We start from the raw sequence: 22885 nt of genomic DNA, 5'->3' as shown, positions 1-22885 counted from the left end.
TAATAGAAATTTCTAAGATACTAAGTTCCTATGATCTGCCCCTTATATTTAAGTTATTCCTCTTTGCAGTTGAAAAAGACAGCACAAAATACTTTGCATATACCACACAAACTCATCTACAAGTATTACTTGCTCTCCCCAAAACTACAAGATTGCAAAGTCTGATCTTGAGTTCATGTAACACAACCATCCTTCATTCTGCCTCGTAGTAGCTCAACTTTTTTTTTCCTTTGGCAAAATTAATTTTAAGTCTTAGAATTAAATGAAGAAAACTTTCACTCTTCAAATGCTATTTTAAACATTTTCCATGTTCCCACTCCACAGAATTCCAGCAGAGCTGTCTAGCCTTTGTTACTCACGCTATTTGAATTGAGAACAAAACTTCTGATTGATATGAAGTTATCAAATGTTTTAAAAAAAGCAATGCACATAAAAAGATAAAAAAATAAAAAGGTACTTCCATTGCCACTTTCTCCTTTCCACTTTGAAATTGAAGTATTGTAAGAGAAACAAGAACAAGAGAATTGTTTTACAATTAAATGGAAATACAAATTTGCATAAAACCAAGTCTTACCAGAACCCGAACTGCTCTCCTTGCTAGACATGGCACTTGAAGACAGTAGCTGCTGATGTACCTGTGCTTGCTGGTCTGAACTGCTGCTACTGTTTGGGACATTTTTATTCCACATATTCACATTTTTGTAGTTGTATTTGCTTGGATCACCCCAAGCAGAAGTTCCATCATCAATTTCCATTTTGCGGCGTATTGATTCAGGGGATGGCTCCTCCCAGCCAGTGGGTTCCTCCTCCTTTGCTGGGGCTGGCATCGGTCCGCCCAGCCAGCCTGACCCCGGTGGTTTACTGGTGGCAGACGGCGCTCCCCAGGATCCAACATCTTGTTTGTTCCATTCCGGAGAGTTGACTGGCTTTGACGAATCCCCCCAACCTTGAGGCTGACTGGATTTGGGAGGGTCTCCCCAGCCCTGGTTCTGATTAGACTTTGCAGGCTCATCCCATCCTGAAGAATTATTCGGGTTTGGATTACTACCTCCCCAAGTAACAGAATTTGATTTACCTGGCTCATTCCAACCAGATACTGATCTGTCACTGTCGCTACCTCCTGAACTAGATTTCTTAGCCTCACCCCAATGGTTACCTCTTGAATTTTCACCCCAGCCATCACTGGCAGAAACTGCCCAACCCTGGCTGGCCTTTTGCCCATCGACCCATCCCTGTTTGATCTTCTGTGTGTCATTCCAAGATGACTTTTCTTCTTTGCCACTTCCCCATGATTGATTGCTCTTGACCATTACTGTAGCAGCAGAATCCTCTTCCCACCCCCCTTGGCTATTTGACCCTTTGGAGTCTCCCCACCTTGTAGCAGACTTTGGATCTCCCCACCCTGATACAGATGAGGTATCATTATTATTAGGGCTAGGTCTATCCACACACCCCCCTGAGCTGGAAGTCTGTGTCACAGAGCCTCCCCAGGCCTCTGTCCCATTGTCAGTTTTTCTTTCACCTCTTGGTGATGTTTCGGTATCCCAGGCAGTGTTCTGTTTGATTGGAGTCTGTCCCCAACCAGAGTTGGAAAGGACACGCGGATCTAAGTCAGTTCTGTTCACTATGCTTTGGAGTAATGCATGCTGGTCTACTTTTCTTCTCTCTCGATTCTGTCCTTCTGTAGTAACTCTGTCTTCATGGCATCCAGTGCTCTCCGTACTACCTTCACTGTCCCCCGTACCTGTTTTGGCCCATGAGCTATTCTGCTCGGTTATCTGAGACACAGCAGAACTCTGGCTGTTAAGGTCATCCTCTTCAGTAGATTTCCATCCGTTTGTAAACTTCCTGGTATTTCCATTTACACTTTCATTGGAATGCTGATTACTAGGCAGTTTACTCCATTCACCATTTGAAATGTTAGTGCCAGTGTTTTGTGCAGGGTTGCCCCATCCTCTTCTACTTCCGCCAGCACTTGCACCGTTTCCACTTCCCCATGGCATGTTCTGGGAGTTGACTGTCCCTGCTTCCCACACCCCTCCTCCTTTATTCCCATTGATTTGAAAGTTAGTGCTGCCAGGCCCACTAATGCCCGACTGCATTAGAGTTGCATTCACAGTGTCACCATTAGCTTGGCTGTTCGGGCCTGAACATTTGTCTCCAGAGTAATTAGAACCATAGGCACCCCATGTAGTACCATAAGATCCACCATTTTTCGCCTCACCATTGCTAAGGTGAGAAATGGAAGTGCCATTTGTAACTGGAGAGGCCTGAATCTGAGAATGATTCATTGTGCTCACGCGCCAGGCCCCATGCCCTGTATTATTAGGCAGTTCGTTAATCTGCACTGAACCAGCAGAGTTTGGTAAACTAGAGGTCATAAAGTTAGTAGTGTTATTTGGTCCATTCATTTCAGTGTTAAGGTTTTGAGGTTGCCCACTGAATGAAACCTTCCTTGTACCATTTACTTCAGAATCACAATTTTCCTGAAGGCTTCCCCAGGAACCATGGGCTGAACCACCCACTTTAGAGTTAATACTCTGACTGTTAGATATCTGACCTATGGTACTGCACTGAATATTTGTGCCAGAATTACCACTCCCTACAGACCCTTTCAGGGCATGTCCATTGTTCTCCAATACAGGCCAGGCACCATGGTTGCCATTTGAATTCAAAGTGCTTGGATTTAACCCTCCATTTGATGAAGAGTTTATGGTGCCCCAAGCATTCATTCTATTGTTGCTACTTTCAGATTTGCTGTCAGGAGCATCCACAGAAACTTGACATGTGCTTATTATGGTCCCATGGGATAAACCCCATGGTCCATTAATACTTCCATTGCCCACATTATTGCTGTTGCTACCAACCACAAACTTATTTTGAGAACCATGTCCAATGCCATTTCGAATGCCATCACTTTCACCACCTGTGCTCCCTGAAGCCATTATAACGAGGTTTCTCTCTGACCCAGAGCTAGAGGCAGAGTCAGTGTCCATACATTCTGATGTCAACTCTGGGTCACTGCCAGTGATTGATGGCCATGCTTCTTTGTCAGAGCCGTCTACAATAACTTTATCCCAGTTTGTGCTGGAGTCACTGTTTGAAGAGACTGGTCCCCAGTGAGAATTTTCATAATGGGATCCTAGACCACTGTGGTTCAGATCTAAAGAGAAGAAGGAAAGTCCAAGAACAGTATTATAAATATAGCATTATTACTTCATTGAGCAGAAGGCAAAAACTTACAAAGATACTAAGCCAAGAATTACCTTACTTATTTTAACACTAGTTACTGAAGATTACAGAAAAAACTACAGCACAGCTGCTTAGAACATTGCCATACGTATAACCTAGAACAATTTGCACCAGCCACGTGAAGTAGCATTTTCTCAAAGCATGGCAACAGTTCTTTTTTTCCCCAGAGAAAGGTTGTTTTTTCTTTTTAATAGAAAAAACTCTGTATGACCACATAAGATATTTTATAAAAAAAACATACATGTTTAAAATCAAAGCAATTCTGAAAGGCAGGAACCTGACCTGGATATTAAACTGACCTAGCAGTAGCAAACACTATGCGCCAATAGCTGGAGAAAAACATTAAAAAGATATTATATAAGATTTCTTAAATACAAGTTATCTTTCCTCTTTTATACAACAATTGAACACAAAACTCACAAGACAAATCTGAAGCAGATTGGTACAACAGATCTGTGCAGCAGCACAGATTAAGTGTAGTAGCTGAACTACTGCTTCGTTTTCATTTATGTAAGAATTACTGTTTCTTATTCAATTAATATGCTGATTACATCCAGTAATAAGGAAGAAATACATCTCAATTCACTTACAAACTTTTCATGGTTAAATACATACACCATGAAGTATTTGCTATAAAATTAAGTGCTGCAAATTTTCAAATCTCATTTCCTATTTCTAACGCTTTATCGAAGAGATTTTTTTTTCCAAATTGTTAAATCAAAACACAGATGCAGCAGAAGATGAAACTGTGAAAGTATGAAGCATGTGGGAAAACAGTAATGAAGAAGGCAACAGAACACGAATAAAAAACCTGTTAGTGCAATTTATTTTTTTTAGTATTTTCCCTGAACTGAAAGAACAGTGGCAAGTCACAGTTGGCTGCCCATTAAAACATGGTGTCTTGATTTTTAATAATAAAGACATTTACTTTTCTCAGTAATGTTTTCCCTTACTTAAAAAAAAAAAAAAAAAAAAAAAAAAAAAAAAGGTTTTGTGCTCCTATTCATTCTTATTTAATTACTGGATTTGCATAGCACATGCCTCACATCTGACTGGAAGAGGCTGTGGTGACATCAGCTGAATACCTTTATGAAGTTGTACCTGTTCGTGCTCACAAACAGAGCTCGCAGTAATTAAATGCCCCAATTCCACATCCTTATTCTTCTCAAAAGCTGTTTACACAACATTTAGGGACTGGCTGCTTTTAAAATACAATGCTAATTTATAAGCCTCACGTGTCTCCAAGAAACACATTTTAATTGTGAAGTCTGAAGGGAAGCTGGCAGCCTCTCCAGTTTCTCCCTTCTGCTACCAGGAATGCCAGCTCTGCACAACAACTTCTGAAGCCCCCAAATGCCGACGTGCCCCAATCCCCTGTGTACAAATAGTAACAAGTAACTGAGCGTCAGCTACTCCAGTAGAGTCAGAACTGCCACCTACTTGAAGGTTAGAACACACGAGATATGATTTTTGGCAATAGCTCAGCTGTAAAACACAGCATGCATGTAAAGATCATTTGGCACGAGCCAGCTCTCTGTACTCTGACTCTACCACCAAAAGGGCAGATGCAGTTTATCACATTTAAATATGACTGATGGATTTGAAGAAAAGCGTAAGTGATGTAGATCTAAAGAGATCTTGATTCAGTGCTTCTGCCTCAAAAAGGCTGAGACAGCTGAGAGAATTACATCTCTCATCCAGGATGAAAGAAGCTCAAGAAAGTCTAAACAATCAGAAAAGTTTCATGTGATAATTACAGCATGAGAAACAAGGATGCTGGCAAAAGAATTTAGAATAGAGAAGTGGAAAAAGATCCACAGCAGGCAGAAATAGGGCTGTAGTGGTTAGAAATGACTGGCAGCTCCATAGTCTCAAGAAGAGAACCATACAGCATCCTTGGGAGAACTCGAAGACATTCATTCTGGTGAGCACAATCTAGAACCTGCCCACTAACACGGCACTAAAACCGCTGCAGTATCTGAGCAGCTGCCCAGTGCAATCCAAGATTTCAAATTCTCAATGATATTTTATAAAATGTCATTTAACCTACATTAAAAAAAAAATAGGCAGAGTTCTCTGCGTTCTCATGAACAAGAGAAGCAACAGTATTAAAAACTGTCCTAATGAGACAAAAATCTTGATTACATAAGCATTACCCCCATAACATAATCAATGAAGAACAGCATGAAAGTACACAGAGGGCAAGCAAGCCAGAGTGAAATGGCAAACAAACCCTAATTTGCACAGCAAGAGAATACATAGAAAGAAAACTTGTATTTATTAAAATTCTATTATACTAATTTAGATGCAATGCACAGTGTTAACGAGCACAGTACACAAACACTGGATAATTATTAATTTCTAGTCATCCAGACACTTATCCTATTACCTATAAAAACCACCTCGACTAACAATCTTTTTCCTGGACACCAGTATGTATTGGTGATTTCTCACAAGACACGGTTCAGCAATGTTCCTAATTCAAATCTCCACAAACTCCTGAGACAAAATATACAAATACTGACCAAGCAAGCTATTATTTCTGAATTGTCATATCTGACAGATACCACCAAAAAAACAACACCTCAAAGCTGAAAAAATAGTTGATGACACCATCACACTACTGAAACTAAGCAGCAGGACTGAGAAGCCTAAGTTAAGAAATGCCTGTATTCGGCTCCCTTCCTCCCTGTCTCCTTCTCCAGCCACAGAATTTAGTGGCGCACACAGTACCTCAGTACTACACCTTCCCAAATACTGTACTTTTTGTCCTTACAAAAAGATGGACTTGAGTAAACAAACTAAAAAGCACGTTTGTTATGAAGGGACAAAACCAAAGCCAAAGGGCTGCCTCCCTGTATCTGTTAATTTCAGGCATCAGCTGCTCTGTGGTACGGATAAAGGTCCCCAGGTCTGTCTGTGCCTTTTTAAAGTACTCCAACCCAAGAACCAGCAGACGTAGCTGCTGCCTCTGAAATAGGTTCCGAACTGCTGAGGCAGGGCAGGAGAGCCTGCAGCTAACCCAGGGCAATGGGTGGCTCCCCTGTGCTCTGCACCCTCTGCACCAGCACGGCCCTTGGCCCTTCCCCAGTGCCTGCACAGCACCGCCGTGAGCTGCAGCTCTCCATGGAAAATAATTCACCCTCAGGTGGGTCTGCCAGCACACCGGAAAGCTGAACCCACTCACGGAGGGGATGAACGTGGCAGGAGGGGGGAGAGGGCAGAGATGAGCACCGTGCTTGTGGTAACCCAGACACGCAGTGGGAGACACCGGGGGGCTTGTGGGCTGCAGACAGCCTGAGCAAAGCACCCCGCAGCCACCACCTGCATTACCCCTGGGGCTTTCACAGGGCACAGCCCCGAGTCCTCATGCTTGTTCCAAAGCATTTCATAAAAACAAACAGGCGTTCTTTGGTCTCATCTAGCACACCAGGCACACAGCTCTGTGCCCCGGGTACATGCAACTCCTGCATAAACTTGGCGTTCAAAATTGGAAGGCCCCCAGACTGGGACTGTGATCCCTTATTTCCTCCCCAGTGCTGTGAAACGCCTGATATAAAATTCAAGCTTACACAGATTATTCACTTTAATAACATCCAGATGCAATTCAGCATGTGAGCATAAAGGTTAAAAAAAAAGGACAATATGTTAGAGCTAAGCTGCCACACAGTCTAGGCTTCAAACTTTTTTTGGTATGAATTCTGACATTTCAGAAAATTAAAAATGTTTATCTAAGCGTAACATGATATGGCACACAGAGTATACTAAAGTCAGACATTTGCACGACACATGCTATTGAAAGACATAAGCCAAAGAATCAAAAAAATCAGAGACATAACTGCGTGAAACACGTGACTACTACAAACACACAGTGTGAAAAAGGTGAGATTGAAATAGCTGTGCATCACCTGACTGGTTAGGGGAGTGGCTCACCAAGTCCCGAATGGGAGGCATGCCTACAAAAAAAAAAAAGCAAGACAATTACAGGAGTGTTACTTAAGTAAACTAGGCTTTTGAGATCAGTCCCCGGACCACTCATTGCTTTTAAGTCATTTATTAGCACCCCCTTTTCAGAAAAATACCTCTCCTGAGAGCTCTCTCAATCTTATTTGAGTCACCTTGCCTACAGCTCTGAACACAGCAGAAGAGGCTGATAGCAAATCTGACTTCCTGCGTGCAGGCCTCATGTCACTCTTTTTGCTCGTTTGTTTTCAGCAATTTTGCTGCTTTTACAAAACATTTCCACTACTAGCTAGATTTTATATACTTGGCATTTAATTAGCCAATTAAAAATGCCCTTAATTTTAAAAGTTTGATTTATATAAAGGAAAGGAAGGATCTATAGTCACTGAAACCAGAACTCATTGTTTTTCAACTGCATTAGTTTAGAATTTCAGAGGTAAGCCCTGAAACTCGAGCGAGTTCATATCACTTCTTTGAACAGTACACTTTTTCCACCTGTAAGTCATCATTTGGCTACTTGATTTAGCAAACAAGTAAGTAAGTATAACCCAACTTCGATTTAAGCTAAGCAAGTCCATTACAAACTTACATTCACCACTTTCATAGCTTCTTCCTTTTAAGTACCCTACAGGCAGCATACGAAATCGAATTTAACATTTCATATCCACAAATCTTACAGGTGTAGATCATAATTGTTACATTTAAGGCAACGTTTCCTACATTAAGTCAACCTCTATCCCTACACACTCCAAATCCCAACTGCTCACCTCTTCCTTCACTCCTTCAATAAGCATGGAAAAAAAAACAAAAACAACAAAAAAAAACCCTTAAGTTACACAAAGATTTTTATTTTTTTTTCCAAAGGCTCCGGTTGCAACTGCTCAACTGCAAGATGCATAAGAATAAAGGAAGAGTGACTCATGTCAATGAAGGAATCAAAGCAACTCAACGACTGGACAAAAGCCAGGATCCTGACGGCTCTCTTGTGTTTTCTTATATCCCACATTTGTAAGTAATTACTGCTAGCAAATATTTTAGTTCACTATATAAATCATTGTATTGTGGAATAACCACCTGGCTGTTCAGATGTGTTACAAAGCAGAAAGGCAAACAAGCATACCAAGGTAGCATTCAAGACCTTCCTTTCATGTAAAGTTTACACGTGGGGAGAAAATTTCAGTAAAGCAAACACCTGAATTTGGTATGAAAATGTTCTGGTGAAGAGCTCCTTATGTAGATTTCTTAAAATAACCACACTGGGACAAGACTGTATCTCCTTCCATGAGCTTCACACTGAAGATGATTGCCCACATGAAATACAAAGAGGTATTTTTTTTTGCCCATTAAACAAACTGTAAAGTTAGTAGCACTCATGTTCCCTGGCTTTTGTAAAGCACCTACCCGACGTTATAACCACGGCTGGAACGCAGGAGATCCTACTCCAGGGTGTGTCAGAGAATGGCAGACAAACAACTGGAGCCTCTACTGATTTCAGCGATTCAGTCCAACATTTTGAAGCTACAGTATTTCTTTTAGCCCTAAAATACTTATCGATTCTAATATCCATTAAATAATACTTTAAAAGCCACAAACTTAATCATCTTCAAAGACATACTGTTAATCATAGAATCATTAAGGTTGGGAGAGACCTTCAAGTTCATCTGGTCCAACCATCCCCCTACCACCACCGTCACCCACTAAACCATGTCCCTAAGCACCAGGTCCAACCTTTCCTTGAATGCCCCTGGGGATGCCCCCACTTCTCTGGGCAACCCGTCCCAATGCCTGACTGCTTTTTCTGAGCAGAAATGTCTCCTCGTTTCCAACCTGCATCTCCCCTGGCACAACCTGAGGCCGTTTCCTCATGTCCTAAAGACATAAGACATGTCCTTAAGGTATAAAACGTGTTAACCCAAATGGCCTGTACATGGATGTTCTTCAAATTGAATGGATCTAAGGATGTGTCACGTTTCATGAGATTTTTAATAACTTGAGGTAACAAGGAGAGTACTTTGAAGCTGCTGCTGAAAGCTAAAAGAGGAACTGTGGAGAACGAGCAGGGCTAAGGCAAGCAACAACACTATTTCCTTTCAGTTACAACGATATCAAAACACATTAAGGTAGTCTTGCATGCTGCTGGACTATGGTCACCTCAACATTGTTTCACAATCAGTTCATTAGACAAGATTCTGAAACCATTACAGAATATTCCCCTTCAGTCATCTTCCCCACACATCTCAACGTACTAACCTTCAGAACATCCACAGCAGGCATTATTCCTCATTACAGCAGAGGAAAGAACTTGCAGGCACACAGATATATGGCACAGAAAGAAATAAGAAATAGGCCTCCCCATCCTACACTTGTTGAATTCGACCAACCCACCCTGCACATACAGGAGGTGCCCCGAGAACAGCACACAGAACAGGATCTGCCATTGCAGTGACTGACAGGACCCTACAAATGTTACAATACAACTTCCCTAAGACAGGAAAGCGATTTGGCCAGCCTGCCTCTCTCCTAAAAAGACTCTTATAACCTTTTAGTTACCAGTTGGACACAGATCTATTATCCAAATAATTAACTTATTATTCAAAGAGCAGAAGTACTGCCAGTAAAGCAGCTGCCCCTCAGACACTCAATACATCACCGCACAGGAACATATCGACATCTCCTAGCCTAAAGGCTGCCCAGCCACACTAGTGCAAAATTGAGCAAACCTGGGAAGAATGTGATACACAAATGGGAGTCCAACTAATTAGATACCAGGCTGCGGTTCACAAGAGAAGTTAAATGGAGGAAAGTATACTAAAAAAATCCTCTGGATGCAATTGAGAAGTTTAAAAGGCTCTATAAAGAGTTATGCTTCATAAAATGAGTTTACACAGGAACTTCTCTTTAAATCACTACTTGCTACCATACAATTTGACCAGCAGAGGACACGTTCTGGAGAAAAAGTTTCATCTTAAAAAGACAGCAAGAACATGAACGGGTGTTTGAAAACCTAACTATAGACAGGAATAAAATTACACAAGTAAAAAAAAAAGAAAAGCTTCTAAAATTATAAATTCTCGGAATGGTAAAGAGTTTTATCAGTACATAATAGAAACAATACTAATGGAAAGCAACATCAGAAACATTCTTTAAAGGGCACACAGACTAAATGTTTTCCATGCTTTCATATTAATCTTCATTTCAAATACTGCTTCTTCAAGATTCTGCAATCTCAACAGCTCAAAATTTAACTAAAACTTGAAGCATTACATTTTTTTTCCACAATTTTGTTTTTGGTAACTGGTGTGGCTAGAAGTCACATTTTTTGTCATGTGCGAAACACTAACTTGGAGAAATACTGGGTATTTAGTAAGGTTTCAAAAGAAATTATCCGTGGGAACAAGTGTTGTACTGTCACAAGGAAAACTCTGACCTAATAACAAAAAGCAATTTTGATATTCTAAACAAGTTGCATTCTATTTATATCTGTAAATATATGTAAGTCTTGAGATGCCATTCAGAATGCTCTAGAAATAAGAAGGACCCTGAGATGTTTATCAAAACTGAGCACATTCTCTGTACCATACTTGGATTAATTATTATGATAAAGAATGGAAATTCAGGACATAAAGCAGTCTTGGCTTCAACATCAGCTCAAATTGTACGCCATTGGCAGCAACAGGCAACTAAGCTGTGTTAAGTTTCAGACAAATCTGCAAAAAGATGTCTGAGGTCATCCTATAATGTTTAATATTAAGCTACAACACAGGAGAACATCTCAATGTGCTATGGCTTACATTTGAAGTTTAAATAATATACACATTAATAATTGGATTTAAACGATTCAACTTTAATTAAAAGGAAAACAAGGTACCTCTCCCTCACCTGGCTGTTTTTTGCTGCTGTTCGGCACTTCTCCGTTGATCACTGGCTGTTTATTTGTGACAGTGCTGCCTCCTGACTGGCCGTTTAATACTTTAGGAGTAGATCCCAGGTTTGCAGCTATAACTGGTAACTGCTGACCTCGTTTCAGAAGCTGTTTCTGTTCCTGGTGTCGAAATCGCGGTGGTACTTCACGAGGAGGGTATCGAGGCAAGGTCTGCTGCTGCTGATTGTTGGCTGTGGCCCGCTTGGCATTATTATTAGTGCTGGTTACTGTGGAAGTGCCGTTAGAGGTGACAGGCTGAGGCTGGCTTACACTTGTCTTTGTTTGTTCTGGCACTACCCCCACCCCCAGGAAAAAGAAAATTGGACAAAGTTATTCATCAGAACAAGATATTAAAAAACTGAAGATTAAGTAGATAATCTTAGATGTATTTATGTTTTATGTAATGGCTTTTTTTTTTTTTTTTCTGATTAGAGGTTTTAATGAGAATGAGTTACAGCTACGTTATCCCACAGTCATACAGCTTTAATACTTCAATAGCACAGATCTGGAAGTAGATGTGTCTCGCTCTTACTTCTGACAAAGGTAAAGGATGCTACTACTAACAAGCTTTCTATAGCGTTTTTTTCTGACAAGTCAGCGCTGTATCAGATCATTTAGGAATTTAAACCTTACTTTAAAATATTAAAAAAAAAATCTTACTCTCATGGGAAACTTGAAAGTGTTTGCAAAAAGAACAAGAGGTGAACAGGACATCCAGAACGCACTGTTAAGGCTTGCTTGTGTTAGCAACCCTAACCCCCCCAGGGAAACACAGGAATATCTCCAGTCAGATCTGTTGCCAGCAGAGAGCTCTGCCAGTGCAGGTAGCAGCCACAAACAGCTTGGTGACTCTATGGCCACGCTGGTCAGGCACAGGACACCCAACTCCAGCTCCAAAGGGCCTTTCAGAGCTTGGACAGCACGCCCGCCACCTCCACTGCCCCAGCTCTCCCTATTTCACAGCCGACTGGAGAAGGACAGAATTAAGGAGAGGAATGGCCAGGACGTAAGTCAATTTAATGTACAGACTACAGGGGGCAGAAGGTATTCACAAGCTATTAGATAAATTGGAGATGATAAGAAGTGCTAGCGCTGTATCTGACAATATAGGTTGGTACTTGTATTGAAAAAATGATAACTCCGGTCCCTTGCACAGTGCTTCAGATGAACGTAGCGTGACAAGAAATTATGTTTAAAACTTATTTTTGTTTTTAATTCAAGTTTTAAACAACCATATTACAATTGACTACTTACATTTCCTGGTTTAAAAATAACTACCAGAACTGAAAATAACAGTTGTTTTTTTTTTTTTTTTTTCCCTGTTGTTGTTTGGCCACTTCAGTGAATATCTAAGAATCCGTGACCAGCTCAATACATAAGCAGCTATCACATTCCTGTGGTCTAGGTACTACAAGCTTTGAAATGAAAAAGTTTTCTTCGCATACCACAATCTGTGCAACTACTGGCCAGGTCTCAGCCTTTTGATCTCCCAATCCTCCTCCTGCTGCAGCTGATTCCTGCTAGTTACCGTGGTTCTTTACAGGTCTTTGCTGTTTAAAGCACGGTTCAAGGCTACACCTGAGGTGTGCTGACAGTGATACACAAAACAACCACTTTCTGCAGCCAGCATAACGTTACCAAGTCCATAAAGTAGTCAAACAATAAGGGCACCACTTAGGGACACAGTTGTTTTTTTGTTTGTTTTTTTTTTTTAGCCCTTTGTACTCTCTATTTAAGACTTTTTTTTTTTGCTGTCAACTTAAGTGGAAAGTGCACTATACCTTGAAGAGATTTTTAACACCACATAGAACAGCCTAAAACACAGCCAATGAAAGATTCACTTTTCTTACCATAGTTCTTTTATTCATATAGCTACTCCTTCCAGATAAAGCAAAATCATTTACACACGACATTCTGCGATCCACGCCGCTGGAAGCAGCATATTTAGGGCAGTACTGCCGCGCAGCAACATCAATACTTCACTTTCCTAACGAATGCTACTTCAAATGCTTCTTATAACAAAATCCAGTGGACTTTCAGATAATTGAATCACTTTTCAGCTATAAAAGGGTGCAAAAAATAAATAAGCTACTTTCTGCCAAGCCATCCCCTAAGCTGCAACATGAGCAAGAACTCACAAACGGTTTAAGAAAATTAAGTTTCTCTCCTATTCTGTGTATTTGCTTCCTTGGCAAATACGGTCTTCTTTGGACTATGACCGGCAAATTGCACAGAAAATCTTACCAGATACTACAGTTACACTAACAAAGACAGGCAGAGATTATATCCGAATGTCAATTTCAAACTGAAATTAATCAGCAGTGCTGTTCGGTGCAACACAATTACTTCGCCTTGGGTTCCCCAAGTATTCCAGAGGAAGTTTAAAGCTGCACAATTCATCCTGCCCAACATTTTCTGGTCCACAACTTCTCAGAAGATTAAAATGATAGATTAATATTCCGATATTGCCACAATAAATTGCAAGACACTTTAATCCTTATCTTAGTATTTGTGTCTTATAAAGAAGTCGCTTGTTTAATAAAAATTGTTTTGTACAACACTATTTTATTCCGAACCACATTAAAGCAGAAAGGTAACGTTATTAACAGACAATCACAGTTAATTTACTTGACTAATAACAGCAATTTTACAGAAATGAATATTAAAAATGACAGATTTTTATAAAGAACAAACCTGCTGAAAACCCACAGAGCAGGGGATGGTGAAGTTACAGTTTACAGAGAGATTCCAAAGAAAGACGCTTCCAACTTGTGTTGCTTTCCCACTCTGCAGATTTCATTAGAAAATGGAGGAGAAGCATGGTGTCATTTTACTGCTACAGGAGTGCTGCCTGCCAACTCCTCCTGGAGTAGGGGCCCAGTGACTTAAACTCCCCCTCCAATAAAAAAAATGGCAGCTGTCTGAATAACTTTAGTGCAGATGGAAAACAGTTTCTCACTCGCACAAAATCAGCTTACAAAGATCAAATCGCCTCCTAAACCACACAAAGAACAGCACCAGGCTGTCATTTAAACGTTTCTTCTCGCTGCTGCTTAAGCTGACCTCTTAAAAATGTATTGTAATACACTCTCCCCGCATGTCATGCCCCAAAGAGTTGTCAGTGCTGGAATGCTGAAGGGCAAACAGAGGAAGTCTGGCTTTCAAGCTGACACACGTAAGATGTAGTGCTAGAATTTTCGCTGTGGAAAAATGGCCGCAGCTGTAAGCTCAGCTAGCTGATCTGGAAAATATCTAACTGTTTGCCAATTCATTAACCCCTGAAGATCCGCACAAAGGTAAACTCTAAGCCGTTTACAGGGGTAGTTTTAACAACAAGCCTTTATTATCCTGCTCATTTTTACTATTTATTTTCAATATCTAAAAGCTAACGTAGCAGTTTTCCCGATCAGGTAAAGCGCTCTCAGGCAGACAAAAAAAGCCCCGAACCCAACAAAAACAGAAGGCTCGGTGTGTTCGGGCAATTCTGCTTCACAGAGAAGAAAATGAATAAGAAGTTTCCATGGTGGGAAATATGAGTCAAAGATTTCAATTCCACACCCAGCTATTTTTAAAAGCACTTTCTGTTTCAGTGTTGATTCAAAGTTTATTCTGTTCTGCAATACGAGCAGTACTTCATGCCCGCGCCTTCTACAGAGCAGGGCAGTTCAGGACTAAGACTGACAGATGTTTTCAGTTCTAGCTTGTACTGTTTTGCAAAGCACAAAGCATTCAGAACTAACCACAACACCGGCATTTGCATAAACATTAGCCTTCAGTTTTTAGGAATTATTTCACTAGGTTATTACATACATAATTAAAGTCCGGATCTAAAAAAAGATTTTATCTCGCAGTGAAATCTCACATTCTGTAGGAGCACATCACGATTACTCAAGTGAGTATTAAAACAAAACTCAAGTATTTTTCTTAAGTAGCATTTAGTTTAGTGCTTGGCTCATCATTAGCTACCCATGGCTATAGCACGGTTTGAAGATTCCTCTTTTAGGAGGAATCCAGGGCAAATAGATTGATTTGTCCGTCATTAATAGTACTGACATTAAACACAACAAAAATACACGTTTTGTGAAAGCAGAAGGAATACAACAACAGTTGTTGAGAACACTAGAATAGTCAAGTAAGTACTTTCAAGTGATATTTTTTTCTAAAAATACCTGGTATGAGAGTACTTGGAGGACACTTGTTGGTATTAGAATTTGTTATGCTTGCTGCTGCACAAATACAGAAACCTTCCCAAATAGTGCTTTCATCTCTAACGCCTATGAATGTCTTCTTCCCTCTTTTAATAAAACCAGATGTATAAAACTAGACAGGTTAGAATATTTGAGGTCCACAGGAATGAAATACATGCATTCTTAATGGCAATACTACAGCATTAAAATGCTACTTATAGCAAAAAAAATTATATTGGCATTTTCTTCATTACTTTCATTCTCCATCCTGAGCATGATGAAGAAATCAGCAGCATTAAGACTTCCTTTCAAGGAAGGTTATAATTTACATGCATGCTGATAGCTACTTCAGCTGGTACAACACCAATTTCTACCTTAGCTAAAAAATCATTTTGGAAACATCCAAGTTATGGGTAGAAATAAAGAAATAACCTTTCTACCCACCCCGCCCCCCACTTAACCAGCTACTTTTCTAAAAGAAAGAACATAATTCTGAATTATTTAGAGATCCTATACTCTTGTATTTTATCTTCAGCTCACGCACAAAATAAATTATTTAAGACATTAACGCGATGGAAACTTGGAAACTAATGAAACATTAATTTGCATCCTGAATACAAGTAGACAAAACTGTTGAAACAATGAAAGAGCCATGTGCAACTCCGCAACACGTTCTGTTCCTACAGGAACTGCTACAAAAAGTTGCATGTCTGTATCCCATGTTGTCCCACTTCTGCAGCAGGACAGCCAGCTTGGGCTCCTGCGACAACTCTAAATTCCTGCTAAACTTGCTGAAATACCTCGTTTAATAACCAGGTAACATTAAGGCTGGAACTCAGTACTTCCATTCAGTAAATAATACTAGGCCTCCAAAGAGAAAATGGAAAAGTAAGATTAGTCTGTCCTTCGTAAGAAAGACATTTTCTTTTGATTTGAAGATTACCATCAGGTAGCCTACTGAGCAGAATTACTACCCTCCCTTCCTCGTGCTATTTTTAGCCATTTGCTTTTTGCAGCCTTGTCCTTAATGTGACACACGGATGCCAACACAGCTTAAGTACGTAGGTCAGATGTTCATTCAAAAAATGTACATTATTATTTAAAGGGAAGCATTGTATCATTTTCCTTCACTGTTTTTTTGGACAGTTTATTACTTCAGAATAAAGACAAATACTTTCACAACTCTTTACAACTGGTTATTATCTTAGAAGCTTTATGGCAGGCATATAGAGAAGAAAGCAAATACTTAACCTGCAACTCAAATGCAATTTCGTACAAAAAAGGGCACTTCAGTAAACACTTTTCACTTTTTCTTTTATTATAATCTCCAGCACTTTCATCAGGTATTCAGTCCTGTGCTCAGAGCCAAATACAGACTGCCCAACCGATTTCAGTGCCCAGAGCCAGGTGCTGCCGTCAGCCCAGCGAAACCTCCAGCACGCCTCGCGCCGAGCTTCAGCTGCCATCACCGACCTCTGCTGCAGGAGCAGCGCTCTGACGTTCACACGCAGCCGCCGCCATCCAGCAGCTCTGCCACAAGCCATCAATATTCCGAAAGCCAAAACATCAGCTTCCTTGAAGCAGCACGTAAAGGGGCTTACTAAAACACAGAACACAGACGGCTCTCACTCTGTCCGCGGAGCCTTGTCACACCCCGAAAACCTACTGGTTCTACACAACCTGGTGTTTCTTTTGAACACGTACAAGCAGAGTACACATCACACTTAAGGAAAGCAGACATAAACGCCTCTCCTAATACCTTGTAATTGGTACCGCAGTACTCAGCAGGAGAAGCAGTGCATTTTTTATGCGAAGAGTCTGCCTCCTCCATTTCAACCCCATGCTAACTAGCACGCTTCTTCAAACACCGCCTTCCGAACGGACACTTTCATTTGCTTCTTTGACTCTTCTCAAGCACAGTATGTCCTGTACTATTTTACTACCTTCATGCCAGAACAGCACTTCAAAGACGTTTTTGATTTTTCCAACAATAATTGCATCTCTGCTAAGCAGGGTGTCCAATCTCCTGTTTCTACCATTGCTCGAGTTATTAAATTAAACCCGATGTTCCCCAAAAAACAGTGATTCAGCAAGCACTCCACACGACCACTTATACGATTATTATCCACTTTCCAGCCAACTTAAAAAGTGAAAAGAATTTTTCCTCCACTTACAGAAGGAATGGAGAATTTATAAAACCCACAAACACGGACAGTAACTGCAGTATTCCCAGCCTGCCACCAACATCCAAATGACAGCTTTTAAGATAGCCGTCATGATCATTCTAATCACGATGAACTCTCCACGCACAATAAGTAGTTAAAATTGATAGTGATAGACATATCAATCACTTGCCTATCAAGTGTTCCTGACCCCAGTCACACTTAGAATATTTGGAAAGCAAGTTTCAAACCGGTCCATTAGGTGGATCTCTAAGTGGGCACATCAGAAGTGCAAGAGCATTTGTGCACTTTTCAAACATAGCAAAAAGGGAAAAGAAAAAAAGCAAACAAAGATAAGATCTGAAGGTATTACATACACGCCTAGTGCCGTATTAAGCAATTAAGAATGGAAAATAGGATGAACAGAACGCTCCAACTGCTGGAAAAAAACGTTATCCTTTACTCTTCTAATCTTTTATGGTAACTGTTCGAAGTAGTGCAACTGAAGTTTCAAAGATCCTATTTTTCAGCAGCTTTCAGCTGACCCATGTGATTCAACATATTTAAAACTGCAGAAACAATACACAGAACAGAAAGAACTCTAAAGTAACTTACCTTTGATTTTTTGTTCAATGGCCTAGAACAAGAAAGAAGAAGTGTCAGTGATTTGTGCAGATAAGAGCAAAAGCCACATGTGCTCGTGCCACTTTATAAAGCGACATTAGCTTTTGACTTTCTTCTTTTAAAATTTTTTAAAAGTTATTTAATTATCTACATCAGAACCTTATACTTCTTTCTAACCAACCCATGCTTATTATTCCTTATGCCTAGAAAGCTGTTAAAATGTTACAGAAGACAAAATTAATTTGAAAGATAAGCATATGAAACGGACTAAATTAAACTTGCAAATTAACCTGTTTGAAGTGAGTTAAAAACTGTGCCTGGAAGCAAGGAAGCTCCACCACTTCTACTGCAGAATACGGCAGGGGAAGAAAGGGGAGGGACATAGAAATCTAAAGGAGGTAAGAAAGAAAGTAAATGCAAGAGCTTTAAGTCTTTCATTTCCACAATTCAATTGTTACTCCTGTGACACAGGCAAGATGAGAGATATTCGAATGTGGTTTTATCCTGAGATAAAAACGGGGATAGCAACGTTCATTGTTGCATCTCAACTGCATGGCTTTGACTAGAACAGATAGTGAAACTGACTTCATAAAGGAGCTCTCAGAAGCACAAATCAGAATTCTTCCCATCTGAAATGGGGGTGTTCTTAGTTATCACTTCTAAAATACACTAATGCAAAAGCGAAGTGAGCTTTAATCTGATAGGGTCACTTTGGTAGCTGGATACAACCTCTTTTAATTAGGGTATTGCATATATTCACATGGTGCAATAAAGTAATTTGCAGTAATACTTAAACTACGATCATCTATAATTAAGACCTTGAGAGAAAAAGAGAGTGCATATGCACACCAAAAAAATTATTGATCCATTGATCCACTGGCTGCTTACACGAGGGGATCAAAAAACCCACATCATGTTCATTTTCAGTTTGCTTATTTACCCTTATTACCCTGACTCCAATATCACTGCTCCTCAGCCTCGTTTTCCAGAATTTGACATACTTGGGGCTACTAGCTAATGCCACAACTTTTCATTATGCTTTAAAAAAAATCTAGTTTAAAAAAATATTTTGAAGACTTGGGAGGTTTTGTATGCACTCTGAATGCCAGAATACTTCATGCACAACAGCTGGCTTGGAACCAAGTGCTCCAAACAGTTATATACATAAAAAGGTAGATGGAAAACAATCGCTTACATCCCATGAAAGCTGCTCAGCGTCAGGGTGCAAGCACCACTAAACAGAAGATAAGTTCTCTAAGTTGAGTGTCACACCTCCGCGATAGCTGCTGTTCTCCTACAATCCCTGCCTTTTATCTCCAATTATTAAAAAACCACAGTATATACAAAAACAAGCATTAGCTGTTCGTTCTCCAGTGTCATTGGATGATGCATGGATAGGTGCTTAAGTTTTTCCTAGCAAGCCTAAGATTGGTAATACTAAATAGCACGTTTTGAAGAGATTAAGCAGAAAAAGTTAATTACAAAACAAAAAGGGCAAGTTTGATCAATTTGAACTTACTCACAAATATGAAATAGCAGATAGGCACCCCTCAAAAAAAATACAAAAAAAAAACAGAACATTTGTGAGCTACTTCATGTTTTTCATTTAAATCTAGAATCAAGCTACATCTGTAATAGACTTTAAAAACAAACAAACAAACAAACAACAAACATCTAAATTAACTGGCAGTTGTTTGTTGCTGTGGTTTTTCAGAGACTTATTTTCTTAATCTACATCAAGTTTAGGCTTCTCCAGGAATGCACATGAGCATCCTTGCGGCCACCTACTGCTTCTTTGATAGAAGCCTCTTGAAATTTCTGATGCATCAAGCCCAAGCACTTGATATTCTGTTACTTGGAGAATACAGCAAATAAACAAAGACATGCAGCTTAACAACAGGCCATCATGTGCTATATGGAAGGAGAAAGCAAAAGCAAAACATTCAATTTCAGGTAAATGTTTGGTGTCTTCACTTTCAAAATATATTTTTGCTTTTAATTCTTCCAAAAATACACTCAAACATGCCTTTCCACCTTTCTGACTCCCGAGAACACTAAACCTGGGGAGAAGAGAACCCCAAAGAACCATTTATTTGAAAGACTTAAATTCTACAAGTAAACCAACACCTTTCTCATTAAAAATTTTCATTTAAATTCCATACTCTGTGCCTGGTCACAAGAATTCCAAGAGAATGAATTACTAATTTACAACTGAGGTCCAAAAATGATTATGCAGCATTGCTGTCAGCTGCTGAAAAGATTACGGAACCTCAATCTGAAATATCAGGAAACACCCCACCTTTTCCAGAAGGATCCTTTCTGTACAATTTTACTTAGATTTGTCATAAGATTAGACATGCCGAATTTTCTACAGGTGCACAACGAAAACCTTTGTTTAGGCTAACAAACAAGGAACACTGATACTGAGGAAGTTTCCAAACTTCAAGTGGACTTAACTAGCAATCAGGAAGAAGAACGGTCATCTCAGGAGATTATTTAATCTCTAAAGAACCTGTACACAAAGCCCAATCAGAGGCTCTATATGTCAGTCACCATTACAGAACTGACAGAAGACACAAATTGTAAAAACTGAAATTAAAAAGAAAACACTTGTGTAACAATGGATGTAACAATATCCACCAGTGATGAAAAGAAGTAATCCACAAGCACTTTTTTTAATGCTCAACATACCTTTTTTTGAGCAGCTTCCTTCTTCTTCTTGTCTTCTTTTCTCTTTTTCCTTTCTTCCATCAACTGTTCTTCCTCTTCTTGCACTAAATCCCTGAACCATACAGTTTGTAATTAACTCTCCCAAAATACAATCTGTACACACTTAGATTCATTTTAGAACAATTATTTCACAGTGACCCAAAAGGAACTGGGGAATTTTACTTCTAATTGGATAATATTTCTATAGGGACTATGTATTTTCACTGCAATTTGCAAGTGAAAAAACTTTAAGAGCAGATGCAGTGCCAAGACACGTGTAATATTTTCCTTTTATAAAACATGCAATGAAGGCTTAGACATTAATTCCGTTCAAAAGCCACTGTCGATTCAGATGCTATTTAAGCTCTACCTGCTACTGTGAATTAGCACGGCTCTGAGCTCTCCCACATCACGTTTGCCTACAGCCTGGCACGGTCAGCGCTGGCCGGGCACAGGGTGGCTGCGTGCATCCCCTGGATCAGCGCTGGTTCCTACACAGCCACCGAGCTAAGGCAGGAATCTGCACCAGCTCGCTGATCTTAAATGCCACCTCTGCCAAGGAACATCCAATGCAGGCATTTTCCTGCCAGAGCAGTGAGATAAGGCAGCCGGCTGTGTGCGCGTGCAGATGCTGCTGCTGACAAAGGATGCATGAACAAGCAGAACAAACTGAAGAGCTTGGTCGAACCTGGGCTTTTGATGGGAGTGCCATTTTAGAGCACAGTAAATTAGTGAGAAAACTAACTTGTAACAGGTTTTATGTTTGTCATTAAATTAAATTCACTTAATATAAAGTTTTACATGCTAAAACAGAAGGCTTCACTACAACCCTACTTCACAGGGTATGCTGCAGTCTTTCAAAAACAGACTATCAAAGAAAATGCAAAAAGGGAGAACAAAGCAGAAAGCAGGACAGGTATACAAGCATGTAAATATGAGAGAGGGAGCCTACAAATACTCAGCTACTTCAAAGTTTGTGATTCAGACAGTAAATATTTTTTATTTACTAGAAAGCCTACTTGCAAGACCCCTTCACCACTTCAGGGTCAGGAATGTTTACAAGTTCAAAAGCTTTGAAGCTTTTGGCCCGCACAACCTGACCATACAGGCAGGTCACAGCTAAGAAGAAGCTGAGAGCGTTTTTCTAGTTGTCATCTTGAAGCACATCGGTGCTACCCCAAACACCTCTGATATCCTGAATCTTACCAGCAGCTCCAACGCACACCCACCCTCTAACTGAGGAAATCACGTCCCTCAAACAAATCTAATTTCTATGCACTTTGAACGGGACATGGGAAGAAACTGCACAGATGTTGACAAAGTAAAGCAAGAAGACACCACATTTACTCTCTGAACAAACTTCAGAGATTAGGAGAAGTCCTGTTTATAAAGCAATGTTTCAGAAGCAACCAGCTTGCTCCCAGGTCTGTACACACTTTCTATTCCATCAGCTGCAGTGCGAGCGGTGCTCAGATCCCAAGCTGCCGTGGAGATCACTGGGCAGTAAAAGGGAACAGACTCCCATCTGCTACTTACTGCAGCAAAGGAGAAAGCCGAGACAACTAAGGGAAGGGTTACAGAATTTACACCCCGGTTGGTGACAACTGGTCTTGTTGGCATTTATCTCCAAAGTTCAGCTTTGAACATAAAAACAGTTGTGATTTTTTTTTTGTTTTTAATCTTTGCCATGCATTTCACACACTAAGCAAGGCAAAACAAGAGAAAATATTTTCTTACACACTTACTTTGAATACATTAAAATCAGCTTTAAAAAGTCAGCCTCATTCAATGCCGTGGGTACAAATTTACTCATCTTAATAAAGACAACCTTGCCTATACAAAATTTTTTGAGGAAAAAAACTAAAAATGTCATTAAGTCAATATGTGGTTTACTTTTGCCTAGAAACACTTGGCTCCTTTTTAACCCCAAGTTACCTACAACTACAAAACCGTGGCTTAAAATACGATAATTAGATATAAAAACCAGAAGTGATGCAACCGAATACAGTAAGACACAGGATACGTAAGAAGCATCAAATCTTTCATTACTTCTTTAGCTATACAAA

The 22885-nt window shown here is 40.0% G+C and overlaps 1 protein-coding gene across 4 annotated transcripts in view; it reads right to left on the bottom strand.

Annotated features, from left to right (window-relative positions):
• TNRC6A (trinucleotide repeat containing adaptor 6A) overlaps nucleotides 1-22885 on the bottom strand; it is a 50238-nt gene that overhangs the window by 17010 nt on the left and 10343 nt on the right. For 2 of the 4 annotated variants that reach the window (XM_084295875.1, XM_084295874.1), the window contains exons 3-7: nucleotides 20802-20892; nucleotides 18102-18123; nucleotides 11095-11430; nucleotides 7161-7208; nucleotides 575-3163 (exon numbers count right to left, since the gene is read on the bottom strand). In XM_084295875.1, the coding sequence (XP_084152001.1) occupies nucleotides 575-3163; nucleotides 7161-7208; nucleotides 11095-11430; nucleotides 18102-18123; nucleotides 20802-20892 (3086 nt within the window). The remainder of the gene's footprint in view (nucleotides 1-574; nucleotides 3164-7160; nucleotides 7209-11094; nucleotides 11431-18101; nucleotides 18124-20801; nucleotides 20893-22885) is intronic. The other 2 variants (XM_084295877.1, XM_084295876.1) reach the window with 1 other exon arrangement.

The sequence above is a fragment of the Netta rufina genome, assembly GCF_964035555.1.
Source record: "Netta rufina genome assembly, chromosome: 15".
Taxonomy (NCBI): Eukaryota; Metazoa; Chordata; class Aves; order Anseriformes; family Anatidae; genus Netta; species Netta rufina.
This window is presented reverse-complemented; position numbering and strand designations above follow the sequence as displayed.